Source organism: Scyliorhinus canicula, chromosome 9 (genome assembly GCF_902713615.1).
Source record: "Scyliorhinus canicula chromosome 9, sScyCan1.1, whole genome shotgun sequence".
Classification (NCBI taxonomy): Eukaryota; Metazoa; Chordata; class Chondrichthyes; order Carcharhiniformes; family Scyliorhinidae; genus Scyliorhinus; species Scyliorhinus canicula.
The window spans coordinates 100,120,369-100,141,764 of record NC_052154.1 but is presented as its reverse complement, the minus strand read 5'-3'; the positions used below and the strand labels follow the sequence as shown (position 1 = coordinate 100,141,764).

At 48.6% G+C, this 21,396-nt stretch overlaps 1 protein-coding gene across 12 annotated transcripts in view; it reads right to left on the bottom strand.

The window, feature by feature from the left end:
• LOC119971578 (AP-2 complex subunit alpha-2-like) overlaps window positions 1-21,396 on the bottom strand; it is a 527,190-nt gene that overhangs the window by 166,836 nt on the left and 338,958 nt on the right. For all 12 annotated transcript variants that reach the window (XM_038807337.1, XM_038807343.1, XM_038807342.1 and 9 more), the window contains one exon: window positions 1,250-1,413. In XM_038807337.1, the coding sequence (XP_038663265.1) occupies window positions 1,250-1,413 (164 nt within the window). The remainder of the gene's footprint in view (window positions 1-1,249; window positions 1,414-21,396) is intronic.

Below are 21,396 nucleotides of genomic sequence, written 5' to 3'. Positions count from 1 at the left end.
CATATATAAGACCCCTCCCACCCGGGTTATTTTTTCTTCCAACCTCTTCCATCGGGCAGAAGATACAAAAGTCGGAGAACACACACTAACAGGTTCAAAACCAGCTTCTTCCCTGCTGTTGCCAGATTCCTGAATGACCCTCTTATGGACTAAACTGATCTATCCACGCATCTTCTCTACTGTGTAGCACAACACTTTGTATGTTCACTCGATGTCTATGTCTATGTATTTACATTGTGTACTTTTATTTTCATGTATGGAGCTATCTGCCTGGACTGTAAACAAATCAGTACTTATGACTGTACCTCAGTAAACGTGACAATAAATCTATTTCTAATTCCTTCTTCAAATTACTCGTTTTCGCCTCAACTATTTTTTGTGGTAATGAATTCCACAAATTCACCACTTTCTGGATAAAGAAATAGTTCCTCACCTCAATCCGAAAAATTTACCTCTTATCCTCAAACGATAACCTCTGGTTCTGGACACCCCCACCATCAGGAACATTCTTTCTGAATCTACATTGTAATCCTGTTAGAATTTTATAAGTTTCTTTGAGATCCCCTCTCACTCTCCTAAACTCCAATGCATATAATCAAAACCGACTTAGGCTTTCCTCATATGACAGTTACGCCATCCCAGGAATCAGCCTGGAAAACCTTTGATGCACTCCCTCGATATCAAGAACATCCTTTCTCAGATAATGACACCAAAACTGCACACAATACTCCAAGTGTGGCCTCATCAATGCCCTATATAATTGCAGTAAAACAACCCTGTCCAATGTTCAAATCCTCTCGCTGTGAAGGCCAACTACCATTTGCCTTCTTTACTGCCTGCTGTACCTGCACACTTACTTTTAGCGACTGGTGCACAAGGTACATCTCGTTGAGTATTCACCTCTCTCAATTTACCCACATTCAAATAATAATCTGCCTTCCTATTTTTGCTACTGAAGTGGATAACCTCACATTTATCCATGTGGATGGTTCCTCTTGTTGCAGAACCTAGAAATTTGGTTCACTTTTTAAAATAAGGGGTCGTTCATTTAAGACAGACATGAGGAGAAATTATTTCTCGGCAGAGCTTGACAGATACTTGACTATCAAAGGGTTAAAGATTGTCAGGGGTATACAGGAATGTGTGGCTGAAGTTACAAGCAGATCATCCATGATCTTATTGAATGGCGGCGGAACAGGCTCAAGGAGCCGAGTGGTTTACTCCTGCACCTAATTTGTATGGTCGGTACCTCACAAAGCTGTCTTCAGCACTGGCAAACTGCGAGATAACTCCAGGGCCCACATTTGAGAACACGTCTGCCAATAATCCACCTGCAGACAGATATGTGGGGGCTGGATTCATCAAATGGGTTGATCCAAAACTCAGAAGATTAGTAGACGACGATGGGGAAATCTGTAAAAGAAACAAGTATTGCAATAGTTTTACAGAAAACTCACTCGGTTTAAAGAAAGCAGCGCAATAAGGTGCTCACTCCAATTCACCGTTTTAAAGGCTTGCATTCATACATAAATAGGAGGACAATATCGCCCATCGAGTCTGTCCGTTATTCAATATGATCGTGGCTGACCTTGGGTTTCAACTCCATCCACCGGCCCGCTCCCACGTCCCTTAATTCTGAACAAACCAAAAATCTGTCTATCCTAGCCTTAAAAACGTGTTCAACAATGGAGCATCCTAAACCCTCTGGGGTAGAAAATTTCAAAGATACATAACGCGGAGTGAAGTAATTTCTCAACTCAGTCCTCAATGTCCTGCCCTTATCTTGAGACAACCCAATGTTTTAGATTCCCAACCAATGGAAACAATCCCTCAGAATACCTGCCCGTTTCCCCGGGGATTGTAGCTGTCGTCCTGCTGGAGGCGATACCCCTGCTGAGCAGAAACTGACGCAGCTCATCGCTCATGAATGAGGATCCCCTGTCACTGTGGATGTAGTCGGGGAAACCAAACAGAGCGAAGATGGAGTTGAGGGCCTTGATGACGGTGGCAGACGTCATATCGGGGCATGGGATGGCGAAGGGGAACCTGGAGAATTCATCCACCACACTGAGGATATATGTGTTGCAGTCGGTGGAGGGGCGGGGCCCCTTTGAAATCCACGCTGAGGCGTTCAAAGTGGCAGGATGTTTTTGTGTTGTTCCTCGTGTCTTAATAAAGCTTGTAGTCTCAAAGGTGGAGAAGATGCTTTATTGTGAATTTGTTCTGTCTTCAGAGCTTAACTTACGGCTACCTCAAATGCTGCCTGCCTGTGTGTCTGTGTCCTGCTCCCAGTTCTGCCTTCCGTGAAGTGTGTCCTCACTTCCTGTCCCTGTGTATTTAAAGCTCTCCCGTGCTCCCTCTAGTGCTTGCTCAGTTGTATTGCACCTATTCAGATCTACAATCACCACATCCCCCTTTTTTTCTTTGCATATTTTCTGTACATCGTTAAACAAAATTGTACAAAACAGTTACTTATGATATGTGTATCTATACAAGTTATGGTGCGATTGCATATTTTACAAAGCCAATTTGTATTTATGAGTCCACTCTTAATAAAAACATTTATGAGTCCAAACTTGATGAATTTGTTCACTGAGTTTTTTCTTTTGTTGTTGTTGACGTGGTGAATGTTGTCGGTGGTCTTGTTATTTTAAGTAACCAATGCATCATCCCGAGGTGTTTGCATGGTCGAACTACTGATGTTGACTGACATGGACTTTTTTCTGTGCTTGTGGTATCGATTTATTATGCCATCTGCCTTGAAAGCTGGTGTGCTTGCTTGTTCTGGAGCAGATGTGAGTTTGTGCGATTCGTTGTCATCCCATGGCATGTTTGTAGTCTTGTCATTGTTTTGCAGTGTGCTGTGGCATTGTCCTACATGTGTAGAGTTGTACCATTTTCGTTTCTGTCTTTGTTGTTGTCACTTTCTTTGTTATGCTTCTTGTTGGTTTTGTTGTTCTTGTAGTTTTTGTCATTGTGTTTGTAGTTTTTGTTGGTGCTGTTGTTCTTGTTTCTGCAGTGCTTCTTGCGATTTTTGTTGTTCTTATCGCGCTTCATGCTGCTTTTGTTCTTGCTGTTGTTCTCGTTTCTGCTGTGCTTCTTGTGGCTTTTGTTTTTCTTGTTATGCTCAATGAGTGTCCCGTGTGGATAATTTGAGTCATTGTCACATTATTGGTGCGAGTGTCCTTTGTGGAATCTGTTACATTGAACGTTTCGTCTCGAGAATGGTGAGGCTGATCTGATGTTGCATCGATGCTGGTGACATCAGTCATTTGTGGTGGATTTGATTCGTCATCTTTGCTTTCTTGGTGCTCCTCTTCTGGAGTCACATTCTTCGCGATTTTATTTGACGCGGTTTCTCTGGACTCTTGGTGCTCCTCTTCCGGAGTCAAAATCTTCATGAATTCAATTGACGTGGTCTCGCTGAACTCTTGGTGCTCCTCTTCTGGAGTCAAAATCTGCATGGTTTCTATTGGCGTAGTCTCTCTGGACTCTTGGGTGGCCCTACTCTGTGCTTCTGTACAGACAAGCTGAGAACTGTCAGTCTCGCTGTGATCCTGTACCTCCTGTATGTTGAGTGTGATCACCTTGCCACTGTTTTTGCATGCAGTGGGTAGATGTACATTGTCTTCTTCTTGTTTATGTGAGCTTGGTAGACTTTCATAGTCTGTTTGCGGTTGCTCAGATACGGCGAGTTGACCTTCATGGTCTTGTTCATGCATGGTGTTCGCCAGGGAGTGTTTGCTTGCTTCCCTTTTGGAGTCTTTCATCACTCTCACTGTGGAGCCTATCATCGCTCTCACGGTGGAGTCTTTCTGTGCTCTCTATGTGGCGTCGTCTTCGTCTTGGGTATTGCTGTCATCCAATGTATCGACAATCTGCCATGGCATCATGATTTTGGATTCATCTACCACGAGTAGATTCGTGTTGAGCTTTGCGACCGTGTCGCTGATGCTGTGATCAGCATATCCGAATAACTCAGCCATGTCTGAGTAGTATTGTTCGAAAAACAAATCATCTTTTTTTGTTTCGGATTTCTTTTTGTTCTCTTCACTTTGGGTGGTGCAGACTGCTTTTTCCAGGGTGTTGTGAGAGTTATTTTCAACTGCTGGTTTAAGTTCAGGCGTTTTTCTGTGTTCTGAGGCAAGAAAATTTGGTTTTACAGCTTTAAGTATCTGGTTTTCAATTTTCGGGCATTTCCCTTTTAAGTAGGCGTGGTCCGGGTGCTCAGACGTCATGACGCTCGTGACGTCATGCATAGGAATCAATTGCGCATGCGCAAATCAGACTGTGCGGTTTTGTGTCCACTGTGCATGCGCGGCTTGCGCATGCGCATAACGATCCGCGACCAAAGCGTTTTGAGACTGCGCATGAGCGGCTTGCGCATGCGCATAATGATCAGCAACAAGAACTTTTTTTAACTGCGCATGCGCAGAACGCAAAACGGGTGATTGTAACTGCGCATGCGCGATTTCCGTTTCCTGCGCATGCGCAGACGCAGTTTTTAGTTCTTTGTCTCCCCGAGACTGTAAAATGTGCTCCGACGCCATTTTATCGTGGATTTCAGCGTTTTTTTTCTTTCTGAAAGTTGTAAGTTACCTTTTCCTTTCGATCTGTACTGGATTTCAGCGTTTTGGCTTTGTGAAAAATTCAAGTTATTTCTTCTTTTTGATCTGTACTGAAATCGCGATTTCTTGACTGAACCCTTTCTGTTTGTAGTTTTGCATCACTCAGTCTCTGTGCAGTTTGGCCTCTGAGCATACCATGCTGTTCAAATTCCATACAGTACTCTTCAAATTTGTTTAGTATTTTTTGTAAGTTGTTGCTGTCTTCATCTTTTGAGTATTTAAATCCATTATATACTTTCCTAGCTTCATGTCCTGCGATGAGCATTGCTATTTTAATTTTGTCTGAGGCTGCTGCTACATCATTAGCTATGATATAAAATTCGAAAATTTGTTTAAATATTTTCCAGACATTTCTTACATTGCCGGTCATGTCCAGCTGAGGTGGGGTTCCAAGCCACATCCTCGACTAAGCGATGTCTTCCCAAGTCGAATGTCCAGTAGGAGATTTGCATGCCATTTTGTTCTTTCTGTGTCTGCAGCTGAGTTGTCCTGTAGTAAGCACCTGAAGCCACTCCTGGTACCATGTGTTGTTCCTCGTGTCTTAATAAAGCTCGTAGTCTCAAAGGTGGAGAAGATGCTTTATCGTGAATTTGTTCTGTCTTCAGAGCTTAACTTACGGCTACCTCAAATGCTGCCTGCCTGTGTGTCTGTGTCCTGCTCCCAGTTCTGCCTTCCGTGAAGTGTGTCCTCACTTCCTGTCCCTGTGTATTTATAGCTCTCCCGTGCTCCCTCTAGTGCTTGCTCAGTTGTATTGCATCTACTCAGATCTACAATCACCACAGCTTTCACCAGGCGCGCAAGGTACGGACAGTAGAAGTGCGGCTTGCACTCCGCACAGACCTGGCAGTCTCTGGTGACTGTCCGTACTTCCTCGACGGAGTTGGGCAGATTGCGGGCTTTGACAAGGTGGTATAATCGAGTGACCCCCGGGTGACAAAGGCTGTCGTGCAGGGCGCGGAGTTGGTTTACTTGTGCGCTGGCACATGTACCTCGGGAGAGGGCGTCTGGGGGCTCGTTGAGCTTGCCGGGGCGATACAAAATCTCGTAATTGTAGGTGGAGAGCTCGATTCTCCACCGCACGATTTTATCATTTTTGGTCTTGCCCTGCTGCATGTTGTTGAACATGAAAGCTACCGACCGTTCGTCAGTGAGGAGAGTGAATCTCCTGCCGGCTAGGTAATGCCTCCAATGCCGCACCGCTTCAACGACAGCTTGGGCCTCCTTTTCAACAGACGAGTGTCGAATTTCAGAGGCATGAAGAGTGCAGGAAAAGAATGCCACGGGTCTGCCTGCCTGCTTTAGAGTGGCCGCGAGGGCGACAACTGAAGCGTCGCTTTCTACTTGGAAGGGCAGTGTCTCATCTACTGCATGCATCCCGGCCTTGGCTATGTCTGCTCTAATACGGGCGAAGGCATGTTGTGCCTCGGCCGTGAGGGGAAATTGGGTGGACTGTATGAGTGGGCGGGCCTTGTCCGTGTCGTTTGGGACCCACTGGGCGTAGTAGGAGAAGAACCCAAGGCAGCGTTTGAGGGCCTTGGGGCAGTGGGGGAGGGGGAGCTCCATGAGGGGGCTTTTAATGATGTGGACCCCTTTTTAAGCCTTCCCATTCGACTGGGGGTAGTGGGGGCTTGATGTGACATGCCGAAAATTGTACAGCAGGTCAAAATCTGACCACTCGTGGCTGAAGAAGCAGGGGCCGTTGTCACTCATCACCGTGAGTGGGATGCCATGCCGGGCAAAAGTCTCCTTGCATGCCTTGATTACCGTTGCTGAGGTGAGGTCAGTCAGTTTGACCACCTCGGGGTAGTTGGAAAAGTAGTCCACTAGGAGGACATAGTCTTGGCCCTTGGCATGGAACAGGTCAACACCATTTTGGACCAAGCGGAGGTCACCATTTAATGCGGCTGTGGAGTCTCTTTAGGCTGAGCCGCCTGGAACCTTTGACACGTTGGGCAATTGAGGACCGTGTTGGCGATATCTTGGCAGATGCCTGGCCAATATACTGCCTCTCCAGCGCAGCTCCTAATGAACCACACACTGCGAACGACGGTGCCGGCTATCCACATTCCGGAACTTGACAACTTCCAGGTCCTACAGAGGATGCAACAGTCTCGGGCCCAATGCAAGTCGGCGTACGACGCCCACACCACAGATCTCCCTGACCTGGTCCCTGCTGACCGAGTTCGTGTTCAGCTGCCTGACGGTGGCTGGTCTGCCACAGCTGTGGTGGTCAAGCAAGTGGCCCTGAGATCGTTCCTCGTTCCTATGCCTGATGGCTCCTTTCTTCGGCGCAATAGGCGGGCACTGCGTCGACTTACGCACCCGCCACCTCATCCTGATGTCCCGCCTCGCACGCTGGTTCCTAAGGACGCGCCCTTCCACGAGGCCACCGATCTGCCAGTTATTCTACCGACCTCTACATTGGCGGCAGTTCCGCCCATTCAAGTGCAGGCAGTCCTGACCCACACTTGAGGCGGTCAATCAGAATTTGTCGCCCGCCACAAAGACTGAATTTATAGACTGAATGTTGCATTACCTTGTTATCTCATCATATCATTTTTTCTCATGTGTTATCTGCCCTCTATCTGCACTAGACACCTTCCCATGTAAATACGTTAGCACATTCTGTATATAGTCAGGCTCCTGTACACACACACTCACTATTTATTGACCGGAACACATTTAAAAAAATAAATAAATAAAAGGGGGGGAGAGATGTCATAATATACATCCATGTATATAATGGTGTGCAGACAGGCAGTGATTGACACACAGGTTGACCAGTGAGCACACAGAACACAGCAGCCAATCACCAGACAGGTCACGATCACTATAAAGCCAGAGGGCACCAGTTTTCCCGCTTTTTTGGGATCCAGCCTCTGAGACAGTCAGAGCTCGTGAGCAGCAGCTAGTACAAACACCATGTGGTAGTCAGTTAGTCTGGTCAGGCTAGCATCAGGTCTCCAGTCAAGTCAGCATAGTGTCAACCCACAGTTAAGCATGTATTATAGTTAGTTGTTCAATAAAATCGTGTTGCATCTCATCAAGTGTTGGAAGCCTGTCTCTCTCTACACTGCATCAAATGCAGCCCACATAGACCCAGCCTGCCCAACACATCATGGTACTAGTGAATAATGCTGAAGTTTGACGGACCTACCTTGAGATAATCTGCCTTGACCAGCGATCAGCCATCTGGTAGCAAGGACAGCGTCCGCCCTCCACCGCAGCTCCGCATCGCAGGCAACCTCGGTGCAAACTGGAAGATTTTCAAACAGAAGTTCCAGCTCTATCTTGAAGCCACCGACCTCGAGGCCGCATCAGATGCCAGGAAGATCGCACTATTCCTTTCTACAGTCGGGGACCACGCTATCCACATCTACAATTCTCTCACATTTGCTGAAGGCGAAGACAAGACAAAGTTTAAAACAGTCCTGCTGAAGTTCGACAGCCACTGCGACATTGAGGTCAATGAGAGCTTTGAACAGTACGTTTTCCAGCAGAGGCTTCAGGGTAAGGATGAACCTTTTCAGTCCTTTTTAACCCATCTCCGCATCCTCGCGCAGTCATGCAACTATGACTCGACAACTGATTCCATGATCTAGGATCAGATCGGTTTTGGGGTCCACTCCGATTCCCTTCGCCAGCAGCTCCTGAAAGTTAAGCAGCTCACCCTTACCATCGCTATCGAAATCTGCATCCTCCACGAGCATGCTAACAACCGGTACTCCCACATCAGGGCGGCAGAAAAGGCAAGGCTAAACCTCCACGAGGCAGAACGGGTGCAGGCCATCAAACAAATGCAGGGCCCGAGTCTTGATGAGAGTGGCCATTTTGCGCGCTTTTCCTGGGCTCCAGCGCATGCGCGCCACGACCGAGGCGACAGCGAGACTGATGACCATCCCGCGCAAGTGCGCACGTTGTTTTACCGCACTGCGCATGCACGGTGGCACAAGGATCGTCCTGACATCAGCATCATGACGTGTCCGAATTGTGGCTCCGCCCATTTAAAGCGGCAATGTCCAGCAAAATCACGACGCTGTTTCCAGTGTGGCAAGCTTGGCCATTACGCAGCCCTTTGCAGATCTGCTCCACTGCCCAGCACACAGCGATCCCAGCCACAGCACAGGAGCGTCCGATCAGTACAGCAGCCCGTGATAGACTCCAACCCCGACAGTCTACCAGATCACGACGCTGAGTGCCTCAAATCCCCATTCCGGGTGAGCATCATCACTAAGCATGCGCTGCCTTTCTCAACGATGGTGAAACAACTCCCAATCCTGAGCATTGATCCGGACGACGAGTGGTGTGCCAACCTTATGGTTAACAAGGTGCGCATACGTTTCAAGCTGGACACCGGCGCTTCAGCAAACCTCATTTCAAAGTCTGACCTCGATTTCTAATATGGAACTCGTGTCTCCTACTATGAAAGGACCTCTTTCACACAATTCCAAGCATTTCATGTAATTAAACTGACATTAAGTCGGCAAGCGTGGCAGCCAATCTGTGCATTGTATTATCGCATAATCAGCAAAGTTGTTGAATGGTCATATCATATGTTTCTGAATGTCGATTGAGAGAAGAATGCTGGCCAGGAGACTGGGAAACCTTCCAGTTGCTATTCAAATACTGCCATGGGTTCTTTAATATCCATCTGGACTACTGAGCAAGTTGATACAGCCTTAATTTAACATTTTATACAAAAGACTGAACCACCAACAGTCCAACACTCCCTCAACAGTGAGTGGGCATATGAGCAGTGGGGTAGAGAGACTTCATCCTGAGTGAGTCACAGTCTGAGTGAGTATATTTGGGAAATTTGAAGCAAAGTGGAAATTCGGTGCAGAGCGGTATTAAGAGGCAGCATTGGGGGGACAAAAAGACAATGTAATGTCACAAGAAACTGGCAAGTTGATTGGTAGATAAATGCTCAGTGTAAGGGGCAGTGTGTAAAATACCTGTGTCTGAAATAAGCGATAGGGGGCGGAATTCTCCGGTCCCGGGAAAAATCGTGAAGGCCGTAGTGTTTCACGATGGCCTCGGAGGCCGCTCCTCTCACCGTATTCACCCCCACCCTGGGGGCTAGGAGCGGCACTCCGTAACTCTCGGCCGCCGGGTGGCGCACCGAGAGTGACGCGTCGGCGGCGCCTATGTGACGTCAGCCGCACATGCGCAGGTTGGCTGGCTCCAACCCGCGCATGCGCAGCTGACGTCACGACGGCTGACAGCTCGAACCCGCGCATGCGCGGTGGCTGTCTTCCCCTCAGCCGCCCCGCAAGACATGGTGGCTTGATCTTGCGGGGCGGCGGAGGGAAATAGTGTGTCCGATTGAGATGCCGGCCCGACGATCGGTGGGCACCGATCGCGGGCCTGTCCCCTCCCGAGCACAGTCGTGATGCTCATTCCCCACCAGGCCCCATACAAGCCCCAAAACGGGCATCTCACGGCGATTTCACGACGGCAGCGACCAGGTATGGTTGCCGCCGTCGTGAAACGGTCGCGAACGGTAGGCCGCTCGGCCCATCCGGGTCGGAGAATCGCCAGTCGCCGTGAAAAATGGCGAGCGGCGATTCTTCCAAGCGGGGGGTGGGAGAATCGCGGGGGGCACCAGGGGGTCGTGAAATTAGTCGGGGGGCCCTCCCGCTATTCTCCCACCTGGCGTGGGGAGCAGAGAATCGCGCCCAGGGGGCGGGATTCTGTGATCCTGAGTCTAAGCGTTGACGCCGTCGTAAACGCCATCGCTTTTCTCGACGGCATCAACATGCCTTCAGGAGCAGAAATTCTGACCCCTGCAGGGGGCCAGCACGGCATTGGAGCGACCCACGCCACTCCAGCTGCCGATCCCCGGTGTCAGATGGGTGCCGCGGCTCTGCGCATGCGCAGTGGCACCGGCCCCAAGGTGCGTATGTGCAGTGGGACCGGCGCCAACCGCGCATGCGCAGTGGCTCCCTTCTCTGCGCCGGCCCTGATGCAACATGGCGTAGGGCTACAGGGGCCTGCGCGCAAAAGAGGCCCCTAGCCCGAGGGGCCGGCCCACCGATCGGTAGGCCCCTATCGCGGGCCAGGCCACAGCGGAGGCCACCCCCGGGGTTCGCCCCCTCCTCCATCACGCCACCAGGCCGCCCCCGGATGCATCCACGCCAAGGTCCCGCGGGACTCGGCTTTTTTGGCGTGGCTGTTCGGGCCATCCTGGGCCGAGAATCACCGGGGGGGGGGGACCTGTGACCTGTAGAGTGGCCCCCGACTGGGGGGATGCCGGTTCTCTGCTCTCTAGAGAATCGCCGGACCGGCGTCGGGGCGCATGGCGCGATTCGCACCGGTCCTGGCAATTCTCCGGCCCGGCCCCGGAGTGAGAGAATCCCGCCCAGGGCCTAATATGGTAAGGTGATCAAGTCATCCAAAATAGAATAGAGGAAGAGACGTAAATGGAGTGCATCAAGGATCTAGCTTGGTGAATATCTAGTAAGTGGGTAAATTCTACTCTTTCCCATGGGTTTAAAACCGTGCACAACTTATTTGATAAAATATACAAAAAGCACCATAAATAAGTAAATAATTTAATTAAGTAATTACTTAAACACACTAAGGATGGCAAGACAGGTGATGTGCCAAGGCTGCAGAATGTTGGAGCTCCTAGATAACATTGTGATCCAGGGTAAACGCGTCTGCATTAAGTGTTTGCGGCTTCAGAAGCTTCCTCTCCAAGTCAATGAGCTGCAGGCTGAGCTGGGAACACTGAGACACTTCAGGAAACTTGAGTTACTTGGATATTTTGTTTCAGGTAGTGGTTACAACCCTTAGGATCGGGTTCTCTGTTTGGGAATGTGGTCAAGGACAGAGCTGAGGCAGGTACGGGGACCCAGAGAACGGGAATGTCAGCCTCTGCAATTGTCCAACAGGTTTGAGGTTCTCTCAGCTTGTTTGGATGAGCTAACTGACCATAGCATCGTGGTGCAGGAGGCCATTCAGGTGCAGGAGAGCGCATGAGAATATAGTGGTAGTAGGGGACAGTATAATGAGCCAACGTCTAGATGGTTGTGTTGCCTGCCCGGTGCCAAGGTTTGGGAAGTCTGCTCTGGGCTGAAGATAAACCTGCAGTGGGAGGGGCAGGATCCCTTTGCAGTGGTCCATGTAGGTAATAACGACATAGGTAAATAATAAATAGGTTCTGCGTAGAGAATCTGAGGACCTCAGCACTAAATTAAACAAGAGAACATCCAAGGTTATAATTTCTGGATTATTACCAGAGCCACATACAAATAAGCCTACATTAAATTAGAGAGATAAATACATAGCTCAAAGACTGGTGTGGAAGGAGTGGGATTCGGTTCAATGGGCACTGGCATGAGTACTGGGAAACTGTTGGGACGGTTGTCACGGTCAAGACATGAAAGATAGGAGTCGGGATTCTCCAATCCTGTGTCCAAGTTCTGACGCCAGCGTTAAAAGTGGCGCGAGCCACTCCAATGTCAATGAGCCTCAACTGGCAGGTATCCATCCCTTCCTAGGGGGCGAGTACAGCTCCAGCGCCCAAAGGCCGGCATGCCACGGCCGGCATGAATCCGCACATGCGCGCCACGGCCGGCGCGATTTTGCACATGTGCGTGTGTTCCCGTCTCCGCGCCGGCCACCGGGCAATATGGCAGAGCCCTACAGGGGCCCGGTGAAGAGGAACATAGTTCCCCATGGAACAAGCCCGCCCGCCAATCGGTAGGCCCCGATAGCAGGCCAGGCCACCGTGGCCGCCCCCCCCCAACGGGGTCGGATACCTCCGCCCCGCCCCCTCCCTCCACCAGGACGGCCTCGGCAGACAGAATTCTTGATGTCCCGCCAGTTGGGACCATACGTAACCCACGCCGGCGGGACTCGGCCGAACTCAGCGGGCACCCGGCCCGTCGAGGCCCGGAGAATCGCCGGGGCGGCCGCTTGCAATGGCCCCATAACGGCGCGGCGGCAATTCTGGCGGCGTCTTTTCCCCGGTTAACGTGTGGATGTGTTGAGGGAAAATGGTGCAGGAGTGGTGGAAGGAGAGAGTGTCCCACCGGTGGATCAATTTGTGGACCAGGAGTGGTTTTAAAAGGAAGGAACAGTTGCGAGAAGTACCTGCGACACAGAGGAAGATGGCGGAGGGCAAGGCTCTGGTCCTGACGTCTCAGTGGTCGATGGAGCAGCTGGCGGTCTTCTTGACTGAGATGTTCACCCAGCAGAGGAAGGAGACTTTGGAGGACGTGGCAAGGACTATAGATCCGATAAAGGAAAGGATCGACCGCCTGGAAACAAGGCTTGAAGCTTAGAGCCAGATGATCCAAGAGTGGAGGAGACGGTGGGGGAGCATAAGGAACAGCTCTTCCCGATGGCGGGTGAGTTGAGGGTGCTGTGGGATATTCAGAGGCAGCTGCAGGAGAAGAGGAGAATTTGGAAAACCGGTCTCGGAGGCAGGGTCGGGCTGCCGGAGGGCAGCGAGGAAAGTTTTTTAATTGCCTCGTAACTTATGTGTCTAAATTACTTGACACAAGGTTGAATTATGGCTTTCTGGAAATTCAATGACACCAGTTAAAAGTAGAAATTTTAAGCACGCTCTATAGGAATTTGGAACAAATGTGAGAATTCTATTGTGCTATCACATCACCCCCATTAGGGAACAAAGGTTTGTAGCTCATATTGTGTTTGGGTGAGATGCCTTTGAGATTTTAATTTAATAAAGGAAAGGTAATGTCTATGAAATCAGTTGTTGAGGATTGGCATAAATAAAAAGAAAAAGATAAATGAATCAAATAAATAATTTAAGTCTTCTTTGATGTTTTTCTGTCTACAATTGTGACCTTTGAGATCTTGATTTAAGTCAAAATAGTTGATAAAAACCTGGAGTCATGTTTTCTGGCCAGAGGCAAGATTCCAGGATATTTTTCATCAACATGTGGGTATTTTAATCTGGATACAAATTCACACATGTAAGAATGGGATAATTTTAATTCATTTGGGTTGATTGGAGTTTGGAATTTCCAAAATGATTATGGCTAATCCTGTGTAGGATTGATCTTGTGTGAAAACTTCAGGTCAGGTTGAAAAAATTATCCCTGACACAACTGATACAACTAGGAAGAAAGGAAAATAAATTAAGAGGGAAAAAAACAATGGGTGTAAAGTAGAAATTAATGAAAGAAAAAAGGTCCCTCATTGTGTTTGTGGTTAGGGTGAAATAAAAGAGGGCGGGGGCGTAATGCCATCCAGTTGAAAACTTTTACCCCGCCTCTTTTCAAACAGCAGGCAATTAAACCTTGCCTGTTAACAGCTGAAGATGTTTTTTCTTATGGGAATTGAGAATTTTAAGTTTCAATTGTCAGATATGTCCAGATTAATTAACTCATTTTTCCCCAAGCAGAATGGATCTTTTGTGTTTTATTTTCTAGGTAACTGCAAGTGGAACAACATTTGCAGTAGCTTTGAGAATTTGAGAATTTATTTGCAGGCTTTCAATAGTGCAGCAATAGTTGGTGTGATTTAAAATCAAGGTTTCACAAAGGGGAGGGAGAAGGGCTAGCAAAGACAAAATAGAGTGGGGGGAGAAGGAGATGCAGGCTTCTTCCGATCTAAAGCAAGACATGGTGAAGGTGCCTACACTGGGGTTGCTGGACCTCAGTCAGCAATTCCACATCTTCTGCCAGGAGAATAGTGGAATGCAAGCTGCAGTAGTAGCCCAGAGGCATGGGGATAGATTAAGACCAGTAGGATATTATTCCGCCAAATGGATGCAGTAGCCACAGGCATGCACTGATGTGTGCGTGCCTTAGAGCGCACCTCATGGGCAATAAATTCATCAGAACCCATCACACTGATGGGTAAGATAACCCTCCATTGCCTTCACATTATTGTTCAATTCATAGAGGCTGGCAGATCGGAGGCCATCTCGGATAGTAAGCGCTCAAATTGGGAAGCAAATATTTTACCGGGGAACAGACATGTGGAAATCAGTAAGGATATGAGGGTGTTATGAGCCAGGGTTTAGAGAACCCCAAAGTTTATCATGAAGTTCACCTGACCCACGACTTTTACTAGATTGTGCTATGGGGAGCACACGGCCCACTCTACAGGTGTGGTGCAGCAGAAATTTTAAAGTAATTTTTAAAGCAAAACAATGTTTATTCTATGAGCTCAGTTAACCTTTTTAAAACATACAGTGAACATCTTAGCAAACATCAATTCAAATACACCACCCAAAGAATACAACACTCCAAGTAATCCTTAAACTTTCCTTTTAACATCCATAAGACAAAACTCCTTTTAACAAAAGCACATCAGGTTTAAATTCTCTACTGAAAGCAGTTATCACTCTGAATTCACCAAATGATCTAAAGATAGTCTTTAGATGGAGAGAGATCTAAATTACACCTTCTTTGGCTGGCTTCAGCTCCAACACTCAAACAAAACCAAAAAACACAGACCAAGCATTTCCTCAAAACAAAACTAAAAAGCAGAGCCAGAGCTCAGCTCCACCCACACTCTGACATCACTGCAGCCACTTGAGCAGACAAATATTTCTTAAAGTGACATCCCCATGACAAGGGGAAATCCTGTGAAAGAGTAAATGATAGAAGGAATGGAGCATGAATGCTTTTGAGAAGTAGAGGAGGACACTAGTGGAGGCTTGGCAGAAGAGCCATTGGTTGGGAGAGGGAGTGAGTGACTTATATGTGGATGGAGCAAGGAACTATATAGGAGAGTCCCATACGGCATGGGCTGTAGTGGATAGCAAAGGCAAGTTGATTGGAGGAGAACAGATCCCCGGGAACCACTCAGCACAAGTAGCTGAATTAATAGTTTGAACGAAGGCCCTGGAATGGGGCAAGGGAAAGTGGATCAATGTGTACACTGACAGTACGTACGCCTTTGGCATAGTTCATGATTATGTGACAGCTTTGAGCAGGCGAGGGTTTGTGACCTTCAGCGGAGGACACATTCAGCATGATAATTTAATCAAGGATTTGATCCTGGCCGTCCGACAGCCCTTGGAAGCGGCCATGATTAAGGTCCAAACCGATCGGAAAATTGAGAATCATGCACAGCAAGGTAACAGTTGGGCCGATCAGGCAGCGAAAGACCTATTAGAGCAGGAATGGGTGTGGATGCAGACTCCAAGAATAGCGGCCGTGAAGACCACGAACAATGCCTATATTGATGTAAGACAGGTACAAGAACAAGTGCTCGCAGAGGAAAAAGAGAAGTGGAAAAATAATGGGGGACGGATAGGCCATAATGGAATATGGAGGAGGGAGGGAAAGATAATAACTCCGAGGCCATCCAACAATCCCTGTTAAACATATGCCATGGACAAGCACACACAGGGAGAGACAATATGATCACACTATTAAAGGAAGAATGTTGGTGTTGGAAGGCAATGGGCAGGGATGTGGCCAAATTCTGCCAGCGATGCATACAGTGTACCCTAGTGGAACCAGGCCAACCCTGCAAGATTAAAATGGGAATTCAGCCCCAGTCCAAGGGACCCTGGGAAAATTTGCACCTAGATTTTACTGCGCATTTGCCTCGAGTACAGGCTAAAACTTACTGTTTGGTGGCTGTAGGTCAATTCACCCGGTGGGTGGAAGCATTCCTGTCTAAGGGTGGCACCACTAGCAACGTGGCTTTGATATTGGCTAATGAGGTAATACCAAGGTAGGTGGTACCACTCCAACTGGATTCTGACCAAGGGGCACATTTCACGGGAAACACCATGAAAGAGGCCTGTAAAGTTTTGGGAATCCAGCAGAGATTCCACATCCCATACCACCTTCAGAGCTTGAGAATGGGAGAGCGGATGAACCAAACCTTAAAAAAACTGCCCCGCCAAAGACATACTGCAGGAAGAGAATACTTGGGTACAGGCCAAGCCGCAATATTGTCGTGACAAAGAGCCACCCCTGCAGGGGAACAAGTCTGACCCCTTTTGAGTTAATGACAGGAAGAGCAAAACGGCCTGCATGGCCTTAAGGGTCAGGTGATCACACAGCAACAGCATAGAGATTGAACCAAAATGACTGGAAACGATACCCCAAACTACCAACACCAGGGGATAGGGTCAAACTTATGACAGGTAAAAAGAGACAAGGGGTTCGATGGGAGGGACCCTATGAAGTAATTACTGCCGGACAAACATGTGCCCTAATAGACAAGAAACCTAGCGGCACTGGACACAGTTGAAACCATACCCTGATCAGTAGTCCCATAGTCACAAAGATTGTGAGACCTCTCTGGTGGGTCAGTGAACCCAAGGAATTTGCAGCCGCTGCACGTAATAGGAACTATCTGAATTTGTAGATGGGCCACTAGGGTGGCTCAGGATACAGGACAAAGGCACAGGGAGGATGCAGAGGATGAAGGATTGGAGATGATGCAAGTGATATAATACTATCTGAGAGCCAGAAGGCATTTGTTAATACCCACAGGATCATATTGCTAGCATGCTTTGGGGCCTCACTTCATCTCTGATTGCAACCTCCGGCATTGACCTCCTCGCATGGACACAGAAGGAGCCGGACATCACTGACACAAAAACCAATGATCACATGATTACTAATGTCCCGCGGGTGCGTCGGGATGCTGTAAATGGCATGAGACGTAAGGGGAAGGAGTGATATAGTTTTTTATTATGCCGAGACTCAGGATGTATGTACAAACAGGACTATATACGTTCCTGCAGGACAGCTGATACGAATTACCTGCAATTCCTAAAATACCGAGGCCCGATGTCAGTTGGGAACTCAGGATCAAGGGAATTACAGGAAAGCTGGAGCACAGATCTCTATCAGGTTGCCCCTCAACCTCCATCATTTATTCAACTGCTCCTCATAGCTAATTCCCTCCATACCAGGCAACATCCTGGTAAATCTCTTCTGCACCCTCTCTAAAGCCTCCACATCCTTCTGGTAGTGTGGCGACCAGAATTGAACACTATATTCCAAGTGTGGCCGAACTAAGGTTCTATGCAGCTGAAACATGACTTGCCAATTTTTACACTTAATGCCCTGGCCAATGAAGGGAAGCATGCCGTATGCCTTCCTGACTACCTTCTCCACCTGTGTTGCCCCTTTCAGTGACCTGTGGACCAGTACACCTGGATCTCTCTGACTGTCAATACTCTTGAGAGTTCTACCATTCACTGTATATTCCCTTCCTGTATTAGACCTTCCAAAGTGCACTGCCTCACATTTGTCCGGATTAAACTCCATCTGCCATCTCTCCGCCCAAGTCTCAAACAATCTAAATCCTGCTGTATCCTCTGACAGTCCTCATCGCTATCCGCAATTCCAACAACCTTTGTGTCGTCTGCAAACTTACTAATCAGACCAGTTATATTTTCCTCCAAATCATTTATATATGCTACGAACAGCAAAGGTCCCAGCACTGATCCCTGCGGAACACCACTAGTCACAGCCCTCCAATCAGAAAAGCACCCCTCCATTGCTACTCTCTGCCTTCTATGACCTAGCTAGTTCTGTATCCATCCAGTTCACCACTGATCCCGTGTGACTTCACCTTTTATACCAGTCTGCCATGAGGGACCTTGTCAAAGGCCTTACTGAAGTCCATATAGACAACATCGATTGCCCTACCTGCATCAATCATCTTTGTGACCTCCTCGAAAAACTCATCAAGTTATTGAGGCATGACCGCCCCTTCACAAAACCGTGCTGCCTCTCGCTAATACGTCCATTTGCTTCCAAATGGGAGTAGATCCTGTCTCGAAGAATTCTCTCCAGTAATTTCCCTACCACTGACATAACGCTCACCGGCCTGTATTTCCCTGGATTATCCTTGCTACCCTTCTTAAACAAAGGAACAGCATTGGCTATTCTCCAGTCCTCTGGGACATCACCTGAAGACAGTGAGGATCCAAAGATTTCTGTCAAAGATCATGAGATGACATGTGACAGACTGACAGCTTTGGACCAGGAAAGTGAAGTAGGCAGCCAGTTAGCACAGGAGCCCGAGATCAGGTGGAATATTGTAGGAAGCAAGGACCCCACCAGATAAGGGTAGGGACCAGGCAGAAACCTACCACCACCACTGTGACAAGAGTGAGCCCCGGCTTGGATATAACCACAAGCCTGAGGACGATCCCTAGGCCCGAATGTGATGAGCATATCACTAGCCACACTATGGGACATGGGTTAGTCCTGACCCTCACTCAGGAATCAGTGACAATAGTACCGGGATATGAGCAAGTAAAAGTTATGGTTAATCTCAGCAACCTACACTTACCAGCCTATTGCTGTGGTCAGGGATTATTTGTGATCCTGGAGTGGGAATTTTTGGAGGGGAGTGGATTGAAACATGTAAGCGACAACAGAGTGGTATCGTGAAACTAGAGGTCGGAGGATAGGGGGCAGGAGATTCAACGCCCTTGACATTGCAGAAATAACTGAAGAGATCGAGGTTATGCAAGGGCAAATGAGAATTGCAGTTAAGGACTTATACCAGGATGCTGGAAAGGCTACAGAACTCAGCCAGTAAGTCAATCAGCTAGTGTGGAAGGAACATATCAGACAATTGATGAGTTAATTGACAGACACAGAAAGTGCAGGCATGTAATATATATGGAACACACTTGTTACAAAACCTCCAGGCTAATCTACTCCAGCTTGATATACACCGAGTACCTAATTGGATGAGCAATGGTCAAAATGATAAAAATGGCCCACCAAGCTCTTGAACGCTTAAGGGAATTGACATTGGCCATCGCTTTCCCTTTGTAAATGATAACCACACCCTCCTAATGGGAATGATGTTGCATATTCCCTGGGCAGGTGAGAACAGTACTCACAAACCTCTCCAGGTGAACAATTTGGGACATTATGGGAACAGGGGACGGAATTCTCCGACCCCCCGCAAGGTCGGAGAATCGCCCGGGGCCAGCTTAAATCCCGCCCCCGCCGTGGCCGGAATTCTCCGCCACCCGGGAATCGGCGGGTGCAGGAATCGCGCTGCGCCAGTTGGCGGACCCCCCGCGGCGATTCTCCGGCCCGCAATGGGCCAAAGTCCCGCCGCTGACAGGCCGTTCCCGCCGGCGTGGTTTAAACCACCTCTGGTGCCGGCGGGAGCAGGCGGCGGGACCGGGCCCCGGGGTCCTGGGAGGTGTGCGGGGCGATCTGACCCCGGGGGGTGCCCCCACGGTGGCCTGGCCCACGATCGGACCCACCAATCGGTGGGCGGGCCTGTGCCGTGGAGGCACTCTTTTTCTTCCGCCGCCGCCACGGCCTCCACCATGGCGGAGGTGGAAGAGACCCCTCCACCGCGCATGCGCCGGGGTGACGTCAGCAGCCGCTGACGCTCCGCCGCATGCACGGACTCACACCGACCGGCGAAGGCCTTTCGGCCAGCCGTGGCGCCGGTCGGCGGGGCACCAAAGGCCGTTCGCGCCGGTCGGTGGAGCGGTAGCCACTCCGGCGCAGGCCTAGCCCCTAAAAGTGCGGAGAATTCCACACCTTTGGGGAGGCCCGACGCCAGAGTGGTTCTCGCCACTCCGGTACGCCGGGACCCCCTACCCCGCCGGGTAAGGGAGAATCCCAGCCAGGGTGTCAGTTAAACTATAGGACATCCCTGAAATTGAAATCCAAAAGAAAGATCGAATATAAAGGAGGGGGAAATAACTGTTTGTGCTCAGAGAAAGCTATTAGTACAGAACATTACTGCATTTAGTTTTTTTCCATGTCGGTGCAACATCGAGGGCCGAAGGGCCTGTACTGCGCTGTATCGTTCTATGTTCTATGTTCTATGTACACTACATATAGGAACTGCACATTAGCGGTCGACCAGACTGTGTTCAATAATGCTCAATACTTGACCAGTTGCATTGTGATGTCGGTAAGCAATTATACCAAGCGAGGTATTGTGTGTGAAGTGCCGGGGCATAATTTTGTTCTAACCAATTTGTCTGAGACAATTACCATTGGTCATCATGAGCTAACTCCATACAGGGATGAGTCCATCATGGTAGCAGATGACCTTGAGCGTACTGATGATGACCAACATCTTCACCGATACATTCAGCAGGGACATCCACGCACAACGGACTTGTGGGCAAACTGGGAAGGGCTTAAGAAGGAATCTAAACAGATTAACACCTCTGGAACAAGGAGCAGAAGCTAATTTAGACTCACGCAGAAAAGGCTGAGGCACTGTTTCAATCACAGAACTTTTTCTCTAAAATATGGAACTGGAGATTGAATACCAATACCCATCCATTTTTTAAAATAAATTTACAGTACCCAATTCATTTTTTTTTCCAATTAAGGGACAATTTAATGTGGCCAATCCAACTACCCTGCACATATTTTGGGTTGTAGGGGCGAAACCCACGCAAACACGGGGAGAATGTGCAAATTCCACACGGACAGTGATCAGAGCTGGGATCAAACCTGGGACCTCGGCTCTGTGAGGCAGCAATGCTAATCACTGCGCCACCATGCTGCCCCACCAATACCCATCCATGGGCATGCATTATATAGCACATTACTGTCATTCTGCAGCTGTTGATACTGCTCGTCTTTTGTATTACACTCTGCTGCCTCAGACGCCAAATTAGGAAATGTCAGAAAGAGGAACTGTTACGGCTCTTACCTATTAACCATTCCACACTTAAGTCTGAACACAACAAATTGAGTAAGTCTATTTAGTAGCCTATTCTTGGGCTAGCCAAGGGCCACAAGGGAGGGGCTGAAGGGGGTGTCCTAAGATGGGACCCTTAAAACCGGATAACTAGGATAACACTAGA